Consider the following 12,500-nt stretch of genomic DNA (forward strand, 5'->3'; position numbering starts at 1 on the left):
CTGTGTGCATATTGTAGCTACACCACATGTACTAAATCTGTGCATGTGTATGAGGAGCCTCGCACAGGTTGTTGCACCTGACAGCAGCCTCTCACCGACCTTAGCAAAAATTCTTGCCATGCTACATATTGCCATTTAGACTGTTTTGCTTGAGTGGGAATAAGAACATTATTTCTTGTATCACTTGTTAATTATTACAGTACTTGCAGTATGTAAACAAATTAGGAGAATAAGCAGAAAATTAAAAATTGCAGATCCAGGGCTGTATTATTGAGTTCTCATTGCACAGAAAGTTGGGGCACTGATAGATGTATAAGCAGCTTTAGGCATGCCCCAGAGAAGTATGTTGGAACCCTTGCTGTTAATGTTGTATGTTAATGACCTGGCAGAAAATATTAATAGTAACCTCAGACTTTTTGTTGCTGATGTGGTTATCTGTAAAGAAGTACTGTCTGAGAAAATTTGCACAAATATGGTATGCAGTCATATATTGAGAAGATTTCAAAGTGGTGCATAGATGAACAACTTGCTTTAAAAGTTCAGGAATGTAAACTTTTGCACTTCACTAAATGCAAAAATGTAATATCCTGTTAGTAAAATATCACTGAGTCACAATGGGAATCGGTCAACCCATACAACTTGAAGAAATATGAAATGGAATTTTCATATGGGTTCAGTTGTGGAGGAAGCAGGTGCCAGGCTTCGGTTTGTTGGTAGGATACTGAGAAAATGCAGTTAGTCTAGAAAGGAGATTGCTCAGGAAACAATTGTGAAAATCACCTTAGAATACTGCTCAAGTGTATATGGGACCCATACCAAAAAACACAAATGGTCAGAGGTTTCTTAGACCCAGGGGACAGAATCAAAGGTACACTGTAAAGCCAGAAGTGGCAAAGGCTTGAAGATGGATGCCAACTATCCCATGAGAGCCTACCTGCAGTTTCAAGAACCAGCAGAGCACGTGTGGAATCTAGAAATATACAGCAACCCATTATATCTCACTCCCGTAAAGACAGTGAAACCAAGATTAAACTAATGACGGCACACACAGATACATATAAGCAAACATTTTTCCCATTCTCCAGATGTGAATGGAACTAGAAGAAACCGTAATAAGAAAGTTGTTCAATAAGTAATGGCCCACATTTTTCTCTCATACATCAGTATGTCTTGTCCCTGTCCTCTTTTTCTACATAGTCTCCATCATGTTCTATGGCCGTACACCAACGTTGTGGAAGAGCATGTATTCCCTGCTGATAAAAGCTCTTGCCCTGTAGGTGTAGCCTTGTTTTCACTGCATGTCCCCTGTAATGATCAGTGACAGAAAGGTCTCTCTGTTGATCTCAAAACACTCCAATAATTCAGATCAAGTGGCTTTTCTTTGAATCTTGTGGTCCACTGTGAGCATTCATGGAACCCTTCATTAGCACATCTCTGAATATCTGAGTGTCTTGATCATTCCAGATGCACTTCCAATGCTGACCGACAACTGTAGAGCCAATTGTCGAGTTTTGATGGGCCAGTTGGCATGAATAATGGCATCCGCACGATTCAGTATGTCTGGAGCATTGTCTGTGACAGGATGATCTGAGCATGGCTGATCAAGGAGCTCTGTTTCAGCATTTCCTGAGGCTGTAACTTTCTTTACCCAACACCCAACTGTACTCCTATGAACTGCAGCATCATCATACACTGCACACAAATGTTCATGGATTTTCACAACGGTTTCTTTTTCTGCACACTAGAATTCAACCGCAGAGGCGGTTGCAACATCATACTGATAAGTGGGCTCATGCTGTCAAGTTCTGTTTAAATTTTGACTCAATTTTGTAATCACTGAAATAACATTATATACCCTCTCAACCTGTGATGTTTGGTTCTATTTCTTCCTCCCTCTGTTGGTGCTTCACTTTTTTTTGTCAGGCTGAATATGAATGAAACACACACAATAGTGTTGCACATTGAGTAACTCTTCTTTGGAGTAGATGGAGTTGTTGAGCAGATATGATTTGAATTTGAATTCCAGTTAATCTGACAGCTATTGTTATACACTGAATGCACTACTTGTTAGGATTTACAAGTTTGTGCATCATGTAAGCAGTTTTTGTTTCACAATTTGATCTTTGATTCTGTGGATTCCAGTTTATGCTGAAAATGTATTTTTTAACTGAATTGTTTTCTTGATTCATTTACAAAGTTTTTTGATTCTTGATATTTGTTCTGGAAAGTTTGACGGTAGTCCTACACATATTCAGTGGTAGCTATCATCTGTAGTAACTGAATAAATGGGTGTGATTTCTTCCAGGTAATAATTGGGATGAATCATCAAGTTCGGAGGATGAGAAAACCACAAGCAGTACGGAAATCGGTAAGTTATATATTCTGTATATTTTCATAGGTGAATGAAAATATTTGTTAAAAAAATATTTAACTGCTTTGGGAAGATTGTAACTGGTACATATTGCTAAAACATACCTGTTTTCAGAGTCTGTCTGTAGTTGGTGTACATCTCTGATAAATCTGACTTTGAGTTTGGATTTTGCTTAAAAGCAGAAGCTGTAGTCACAAAGGAGACAGACATAATATACAATGATTTTCTTATAAGTGATTGGTGCACTGTTGTCATCTGTTAGTATACAGCAGTTTTCACTTAATCGTTTTTTGGTGACAGTACATAGTAAGCGGAATGTATTACAAGAGAGTACATAATTAAGACAAAAACTCCAGCTATCTAAATTAAAGAGCCATCATGTTAGAAACAAACTTTATTTCTTTACTGTGGTTTCTATTTTGCATTTCCTTTAAACATTGTTCCATGGAAACTTATCAAAGGTGCTTCTCAAAACTGCACAGCAACACTCTGCCTAAAAGTTAAGGTATTTCTCACTTTCTCTCCACATGTTAATACAGTAAGGTTCTTCATCAATTTAAGTTCTGTTAAGTGTCCCTGAAACAATACATCCAGTTACCAGGGTTAGTTGCTTGGAATATTCACAATAGCCCCTTGCGGGTCAGGGGGTAAGAATAGGCCCGAGGTATTCGTGCCTGTCAAAAGAGTCCCCCTGTAGAGGTTGACCTCCATTTTTCAAAATGTTCCTGAAGAGCGAGCCAATTGGGGAAAGGCATCTTACATGGTGCACCGTGTCCATCATGTGCTGAGACCTATCGCATCCTTCATTGACGTGGATCTGCACTTCTGTTCATTCTCCAACTGTTGTTCGAGGTCACCCTCCTGGGTGCGTATTTTTCCATCAACTGTGTAGTATCGTTTTCTACACTGACGATGATAATGGACTTGTTTGCTTGGTTACACCTGATACCCAGCACGCTAGCCAGTCCGTTGTGGTGGGGCTGCCATGTGCCATGTTGGTTGTGCCCCCTGACCACACAGGGATCACTCTGCTGCCATTAACTCCCCACGTATGCCAAGGAGTAGGTTCCCATCCCCCTGGGGCATTGGGACTCCCGGCAATGGCTATCCTGCCTGGTGGCCTTTGCTGTGGCTGGGTGGCACCCATGGGGAGGGCCCCTGGTCGGAGTGGGTGGCATCAGGGCGGATGATGCGTGCTGAAGCGTAGTCCATCATCTCATGTTGGTGGTGAAACACCAGCTGTCTCTAAGCGTTCATGAGCTCAATTCAGTGCACAGAAGTGTGACCCCAAATCATTCCCCTCCATGGACACACCATAGGAAGAACATCAGGCTAGGGGTGGCAGCGGATCTTATTCGCCCTGGTACCTTGTATGTTTGAGAGCTGATGGGAAATCTTTCACGACGATGAAGCCTCAGTTCTTTGTTCAGCATTTAGAGGACAAGTTTTGGGAGGTGGAGGGATTGTCCGAAATGAGATCTGGGTCAGTCTTGATCAAAACAATATTATCTGCCCAGTCACGGACGTTGCTCGCTTGTGAAAAGCTGGCGGATGTTTCTGTAACCATCATGCCCCATAAGAGCTTAAATATGGTTCATTGTATCATATTTCACAGGGACCATCTTTTGCAGTCTGATGATGAGCTGCGCTCCAATTTAGAACGGTGAGGTGTACAGTTTGTCCGACATGTCCACCAGGGTCCGAGGGATAATCAGGTTGCCACCGGTGCCTTCATCTTCACCTTCGAGGGGGATAGGTTGCCCAAGGAGGTCAAGGTGATGGTCTACCACTGTAATGTGAAGCCCTATATCTCTCCCCCCGATGCAGTGCTTTAAGTGCTGGAAGTTCGGCCATGTGTCTTCCTGCTGTACTTCCAGCGTCACATGTCGCGATTGCGGACGCCCATCACATCCTAATACTCCATGTGCTTCGCCTCCCATCTCTGTCAGCTGCGGAGAGCGCCATTCGCCTTGCTCGCCAGACTGCAGGATTCTCCTGAAGGAAAGGAAAATCGTGAAGTACAAGACCCTGGACCAACTGACCTACATTGAGGCTACGACAAAATTTGAACGCCTGCATCCTGTATGTATGACATTGTCTTATGCCACCGCTACAACAGTTCTGGCACCATCAGCTCCGCTATCCCCAGTCACCTCTCAGAGCCGGAAGACTACACCTGCCCCCTTGATGGTGGGGGCCACTTCCCTCCCTGTTGCTCCCACACCACAAGCTTAGGGAGCAACACCTACCCCCAACCATCGGGGATGTCCATCCCCACTTCTAAGCCACAGAAGTATAAGTCTTCTTCAGCTTCTCTCACTAGGAAGGGGTCTCTTGGGTCACTCCCTTCCCAGGTTTCTGCTAGTGGGAAAGATGACACCCACCAGTGGCTGAAGAGCTCATAAGCTGCTGGTTGGAGGGCTTCACGTTCATCCTCAGTCCCGGAGTCTGAGCCAGTGAAATCCTCCCAGCCAGGGAAACCCAAGGAACAACGAAAGAAATCCAAAAAGAAGGCCTCTAAGACCAAGGAAATTGCGGTGGCACCCATACCACCGCTACCAACAAGCTCTGTGTCAGAGGATGGGGTGGAGATTCTGGCGTCTGCTGAGGACCTAGATCTCGCCAGACCCTCAGACACAATGGATATAGACTGCTCAGGCAAAAAGTCGGTAGCAGCAGGTGACCTTGAGGTGTAAACTGCCTCAGGGAACGTTCCATGTCTTCCCAGTCTCACGATGTCATTCTCCAGTGGAATTGCCGCAATTTTTTCCACCCCCTGACTGAGCTACAGCAACTGTTAAGCTTTACACCTGCTATCTTCATTGCCCTCCAGGAAACCTGGTTCCTGGCAATGCGGACCCCTGCCCTCTGTGGCTATAAGGGATATTACAGGAACTGTAGCGACTATAATTGATTGTCAGGTGGAGTTTGCTTTTATGTCCTAAACTCAGTATGTAGTGACACTGTGCTCCTTCAAACCCCTCTTGATGCTGTGGCTGTCAGGGTAAGTATGACGCAGGAAATAACTTTCTGAAATGTATTCTTCTTCCAGATGGGTCAGTACCCTTGAATGTATTAGCTGCAGATATTGACCAACTCCCTAACCCTTTCCTACTTTTGGGAGATTTTAACACCCATAACCCCTTGTGTGGTGGTACCAGTTTTTACTCTCCAAGGCAGTGATGTAGAAACTTTACTGTCTCAGTTCGACCTCTGCCTCTTAAATACTAGGGCCGCCACATATTTCAGTTTGGCTCATTGTAGTTACTCGGCCATTGGTTTATCAATTTGCAGCCCAGGACTTCTCCCATCTATCCACCAGAGAGCACATCTACATCTACATCTACATCTACATCCATACTCCGCAAGCCACCTGACGGTGTGTGGCGGAGGGTAACATGATGACCTGTGTGGTAGTGACCACTTCCTCATCTTCCTCTCACTGCCCTGGTGTCATGCCCACAGATGCCTGCCCTGATGAGCTTTAAACAAGGTGGACTGGGAAACTCTCACCTCTGCTGTCACTGTTGCATCTCCCCCACACGGGATCATCGATGTGGTGGTTGAGCACGTAATTACAAAAATTGTTTCTGTGGCGGAAAATGTGATCCCTCGCTCTTCAGGGTGCCCCTGGCATAAGGCAGTCCCTCGGTGGTTGACGGAAGTCTCTGAGGCAATTAAGGAGTGTAGGCAAGCTCTACAGCGGCATAACTGACACCCTTCCCTGGAGCACCTCATAGCCTTTAAACGGCTCCGTGCCCGCATTCAGCAACTTAGCAAACGATGGCAGCAGGAGTGTTGGGAGAGATAAGTCTCCACCATCGAGTGCCTCATGTCAGCTTCCCAAGTCTGGGCAAAGATGGAACACATTTTAGGGTAGCAGACCCCAACGTGTGTTCCCAGTGTTACCATAAATGGTGTGTTATCTACCAACGCAAACGTGATTGCCGAGCACTATGCTGGAGCCTCTGCATTGGAGAATTACCCCCAGCCTTTCGCACTCTCAAACGGTGGCAGGAAGGGAAAGTCCTCTCTTTCACTACACGCCACAGTGAATCTGATAACGACCCATGTATGGAGTGGGAGCTCCTCAGTGCCCTTGCACATTGCCCTGACATGGCTCCTGGGTCAGATGGGATCCACAGTCAGATGATTAAACACCTCTCATCTGACTACAAGTGACATCTCGTCATCTTCAACCAGATGTGGTGTGATGGAGTCTTTCCATTGCAATGGCAGGAGAGCACCATTATTCGAGTGCTCAAACCTGGTGAAAACCCACTTCATGCGGATAGCTATCGGCCTCTCAGCCTCGCCAATGTTCTTTTTAAGCTGGTGGAATGTATGGTGTGTTGGCGGTTGGGTTGCGTCCTGGAGTCAGGTGGCCTACTGGCTCCATGCCAGGGCGGCTTCTGTCAGGGTTGCTCTACCACTGATAATATTGTGTCCCTCAAGTCTGCCATCTGAACTGCCTTTTCCAGATGCCAACACATGGTGGCATACGACGTGACCCGGTGACATCATATCCTTGCCACAATGTATGAGTGGGGTCTCCGGAGCCCACTCCCGATTTTTATCCAAAATTTCCTATCACTCCGTACTTTCTGTGTCCAAGTTGGTGCCTCCCATACTTCCTCCCATATCTAGGAGAATGGGGTCTAACAGGGCTCTCTATTGAGTGTCTCTCTATTTTTAGTGACCGTTAATGGTCTATCAGCAGCTGTATGCAGATGACTTCTGCATTTCATATGGCTACTCCAGTACTGGTGTTGCTGAGTGTCGCCTACAGGGAACCATCCGCATGGTGCAGTCATGGGCTGTAGCCCATGGCTTCCAGTTTTCTGCCATGAAGATGTGTGTCATGCATTTCTGTCAATGCCGTGCTGCTCATCGGGAACCAGCACTTTACCTTAATGATGATCGACTCAGTATAGTTGAGACCTATCAATTCTTAGGTTTGGTTTTCGATGCTAGTTTGACTTGGCTTCCACATCTCCGTCAGTTTAAATGGAAGTGTTGGCAGCACCTCAATACCCTCCGCTGCCTTAGCAACACCACCTGGGGTGCAGATCGCTCCATGCTGCTGCAGCTCTACAGAGCACTCGTTCAATCCCGCCTTGACTGTGGGTGTGTTATTTATGGTTCAGCGGCGCCTTCAGCATTGCGTTTGCTTGACCCATCGCACCATTGCGCAGTTAAGACTAGCGACAGGAGCTTTTAGGATGAGTCCGGTGACAAGCGTACTGGTGGAGGCTGGAGTCCGTCTATTGAAGATCAGACATGCACAACTGCTCGCCAGTTATGTTGCACACATTAATAGCTCTCCTGAGCATCCTAATTACAGTCTTCTTTTCCCAACCTCGGCAGTTCACCTCCCGTATAGTTGGCCCAGGTCAGCGCTAACAATTGTGGTTCACGTGCGATTGCTTCTGTCTGAACTGGAGTCCTTGACTGTACCACCTCTCCTCAAGGTCAATTCACGTACACCTCCATGGTGTAGCTGTAGACTGAAGCTTCGCCTGTAACTTTTTACGTGGCCCTAAGGACTCTGTTAACATTGGAGCCCTCCACTGTCACTTCCTTTGATTCTTGAAGTGTTCCGGGGCTCTGAAGTTTTTTTACACTGGTGGCTCAATGGCTCAATGGCTGATGATAATGTTGGCTATGCCTTTGTCCACAGACGCCATATTGAACAGCATTCCTTGGCCGATGGCTGCAGTGTATTCACTGCAGAGCTGGTGGCCATATCTCATGCACTTCTGGATATCCGTTCATGCTCCAAGGAATCGTTTCTTCTGTGTACTGTCTCCTTGAGCAGCCTACTAGCTATCAATCAGTGCTACCCTCGCCATCCATCCAGGAGTCCATCCATGCCCTGGACCGGTCCCGTCATTCAGTGGTGTTTGTGTGGACCCCAGGACATGTCGGCATCCCTTTCAACGAACTTTCAGACAGGCTGGCCAAACAGGCTACACGGAAACCACCTCTGGAGATGGTCATCTCTGAACCTGACCTGCGTTCTGACATATGCCGCAGGTTTTTTCAGCTTTGGGAGATAGAATGGCATTACAGTACACACAACAAACTGCGTGTCATTAAGGAGACTACGAATGTGTAGAAGTTTTCCATGTAGGCCTCTTGCAGAAAATCAGTTGTCCTCTGCCGGCTTCGCATTGGCTATGCTTGGGTGACCCACAGTTACCTCTTGTGCTGTGAAGACCCACCTCAGTGTCGGTGTGGCGCCCGTTTGACAGTGGTCCATATTCTGGTGCACTGTCCCCCTTGACTGCCCAGCAACGAAAGCATAGGTTATTGGACTTGTTGCCTCTACTTTTATCTGACAACGCTACAATGGTTGATTTAGTTCTACGTTTTATTCATGAGGGTGGGTTTTATCATTTGATGTAAGTTTTAGTGCATGTCCTTTGTCTTTCTGTGTCCTCCACCCTAGTGCTTTTAGGGTGGAGGTTTTAATGTGTTGCGGAGTGGCTGGCTTTTCCTTTTTTATTCTTGTGGTCGGCAAGCTACTGTAATCTGCTTTCTTGTTTTACTCTCTTGTTTCTTGCGCCTCTGTTGTTTTCTTCTCCTCCTTTGTTCCTTTTAGTGTTCATTGCCTTTCTTTCGTTCTTGTGGTTTTTCCTTTCTTTCCATTTTTTGTTATTTGTCTTGTCTGTTTTATTTTCACACTTGCAGCACTGTTTTATTAGGAACAAGGGACCATTGACCTCCTAGTTTGGTCCCTTCTCCCCTCTTTTAAACTAACCAACCAACCAAGCTATTCACAGGACTACAGAAGTGAGCAAAGGTGGTATAATTCTTTTGGAGATTATAATATCTGGTAAATTAGGCAAATAAACATCAAAGTTCAGCAACCATAGAGCCCTTTAGAGAACATGCACTGGTAGAATGTGCTATACCCCACTGTACTCCTGTTTCAGTTTTGCAGCCAAGTCTTAAGTCAGTGGTAAAATCTGCGTTTGGAATAGGGAAACAGTAAACTGGTGCTTATTAATATCTGAGTGTGGTGTACATTAGTGGAAGAACACTTAGATGTAGAAGAAACTGGTGTGCATTAAGTACACGTGAATGATAGAGATCTGAGTTTTGAGGAGTGTTGAGAGCGATATCTGAGTCCCTGCTGTCATGGACAATAATACTTATGGAAGATATTGCTCCCTGCATCTGCAGCTTCCACCTGACCTCTGTGTCATATTAAATGTTGAGCACTTCTGGGAACTCAACATTTAATGGCTGGGTTTTGGTTTGGGTAACACGAGTCCTCCATGTCATTAAGATCTTCGTGTGCTTCAGTGACCACCACTAGACACTGTGATGGAACATTGTGTATTTAGAAGAATGGAAATCATGACCTAACGTGTGGTTGGTTGAATATATCTAGCAAATAAAACTGTAACCTTAAGTTGAGGTGAACAGTGCGATATGAATGGGCACAGAGGCGAAACACTTCATAGTGGGTAAGTGTTTGAGCACTTGCAGCCCTATGGTTGTATTAGATGTGCTTATGCTCATGGGCCCCTCACTGAGATTACTTTTTTTCCTAGCTCCTTGTAGGGCATTCATGAGTCCTAATAACTCTTTAAAAAAAGGGGAGAGAAAGTCAGCCTTGCAGGATGATGCAGGATCACTAAAATTAGTGAAAAATTAATGATTAGCGCAATACTTCAAAAGATGCCCCCCCCCCCCCCCCCAAATCTTTCCTCCGAAATCATTCCATGTTGCATTTAAATGCAAAATTTCTTAGAGAGGCCCCAGTTCTGACAGACTTGCCCAACACACTTAATTACGAAATATGTGGGAGACTACCAGGTAATAGGAGACCTGAAAAGTAAGAACAGAAGAGAGTTGATGTCATTAATATAACAGAAAAGTGACATACTGGAGCTTCAGAAGACAGAATTTGGGTTGGCATTCACCACCCTGGTATTCCAAAATTCATTAAAACAGGCTTTACCTGTCTCCTGCTATCTGCTGTGCTGAATCCAATAGTGTGTTTCAAATGCCAGTGTCATACCATGTTGTCATATGAAGATTACACACTGTATGGAAAGTACAGACAGACTGCCCATGAAGTAAGGGTGTCATGTTCATCTCTTCAAATGGCTCTGAGCACTATGGGACTTAACATCTGTGGTCATCAGTCCCCTAGAACTTAGAACTACTTAAACCTAACTAACCTAAGGACACCACACACATCCATGCCCGAGGCAGGATTCGAACCTGCGACCGCAGCAGTCGCGCGGTTCCGGACTGAGCGCCTGGAACCGCTAGACCACCGCGGCCAGCTGTTAATCTCTATGAGTTCTTGTTAATTCTTCTGGTAATCATCATATTTGGAGTAGGGAAAGCCCTGTCTGTTTGGAGAAGTAAAAATTGAAAAAGAAAATATTGATCAGGCATATCCTTTGATTAAAAATGCAAAAGGCCTGCTAAGTTTTAGAACCACATGTGTATAGTAAAAAAATTTGACAATGTGTGTGTGTGTGTGTGTGTGTGTGTGTGTGTGTGTGTGTAAGTGTAAGTGTAAGAGAAGGATAGAGCGCTACTCACCATAAAGATGACATGTTGAGTTAGACAGGCACAACGAAAAGACGTTTACACACTAAGTGCAGTTCAGAAAAGCTTGCAGTGGAAGGGAGGAGCCAGATGGCCTAGGCTATGAAGCAGCCATTAAAATCAAGGATGTTATGTTAAGCTGTATGTTGAGCCACAGGGTGAGCTGTACTGCTATTTGCCACAGTTTGGCAGTAGCCATTGATTCCGGTAGACAGCTGGTTGGTAGTCATAACAATCTAAAAAGGTATGCAATGATTGCAGCAGAGCTGATATATAACACTGCTGCATTCACAGGTGGCCCAGCCTGTGATGGGCAGGATGAGCTTGTAACAGGACTGGAATAAGAAGTGCTGCGTAGGTATGTTGGCTAGATCTTGCACCTGGGTCTGCCATATGATCCCTGTGGCAAAGGACTGGGATTGGGAGTGGCATAGAGATGGACTAGTTTGTTGTGGAGGTTGGATGGGTGATGGAACAACACTTTAGGAGGGATGGGAAGGATCTTTGGTAGGATGTTTATTTCAGGGCATGATGATAGATAAAGTCCAGATGAAGTATGTGTTTCAGTTGGTCCTGTACAGTGTGGTACTGGGTGATGGAGGGGACGCTCCTTTGTAGCTGGTTATTGGAGGTGATGGCGGGATTGGGGGTGTGTGGGTATATAACACAGGTAACCTGTTTACAGTCTTATGTTTGGGGCACAGTGCCTGCTATGAAGGCCTTTGTGAGACCTTGAGCATACTTAGTGAGGGAGTTCTTGTCAATGCAAATATGCTGTCTCTGGGTGCCCAGGCTGTATGACAGGGATTTTTTGGTGTGGAAGGGATGGCAGCTATCAGAATGCAACTACTGTTGTTGGTTCGTGGGTTTAATGTAGTCAGAGGTGTGGATGAACCCATCAGTGTCCAGAAACATTGCACACTGGGTTGAGGAGGATCAGGTGAAGTAAATGAGAAGTAAAGTTTTGAGGTTGTGAAGGATTGAGGATAGGGTGTCTTGCTACTGAGTCCAGATCATGAAGATATCATCTGTTAACCTGAACCTGAACCATACCAGGTGTCTGGGGTTTTGTGAGGCTAGGAAGATTTCCTCTAGATAGCCCATAAACAGGTTGGCCTAGGAGGGTGTCATGTGATTGCCCACGGCTGTGCTGCAGATTTGTTTGTATACCTGCCCTTCAAACTCCCGTTAACGTAGATTTTGCATAAGGACCATGAATATAAGGTTAGAGAGATTATGTCTCATACAGAGGCTTAGAGACAGTCATTTTTCCCTTGCACTATTTGTGATTGGAACAGAAAAGGAAATGACTAGTACTGGTACAAGGCACCCTCTTGCAGGGCATGGATGTAGAAGTAGATCTAGATGTAGATGTCAATGTTGATGTCAATAGGTGGTTGGTAGTCATACCAATATAAAAAGCTGTGCAATGATTGCAGCAGACCTGGTATATGACATGGCTGCTTTCACAGGTGGCTCAGCCTATGATGGAATAGAACAAGCCTTTGACAGGGGGCAGATCTCTCACCTGGTTCTTCCACAGGGATATGATCCC

General features: G+C 45.3%; 1 protein-coding gene across 2 annotated transcripts in view; it reads left to right on the top strand.

The window, feature by feature from the left end:
- LOC126469741 (caspase activity and apoptosis inhibitor 1-like) overlaps window positions 1-12,500 on the top strand; it is a 212,904-nt gene that overhangs the window by 139,015 nt on the left and 61,389 nt on the right. For both annotated transcript variants that reach the window (XM_050096951.1, XM_050096950.1), the window contains one exon: window positions 2,306-2,368. In XM_050096951.1, the coding sequence (XP_049952908.1) occupies window positions 2,306-2,368 (63 nt within the window). The remainder of the gene's footprint in view (window positions 1-2,305; window positions 2,369-12,500) is intronic.

The sequence above is a fragment of the Schistocerca serialis genome, chromosome 3 (assembly GCF_023864345.2).
Source record: "Schistocerca serialis cubense isolate TAMUIC-IGC-003099 chromosome 3, iqSchSeri2.2, whole genome shotgun sequence".
Classification (NCBI taxonomy): Eukaryota; Metazoa; Arthropoda; class Insecta; order Orthoptera; family Acrididae; genus Schistocerca; species Schistocerca serialis.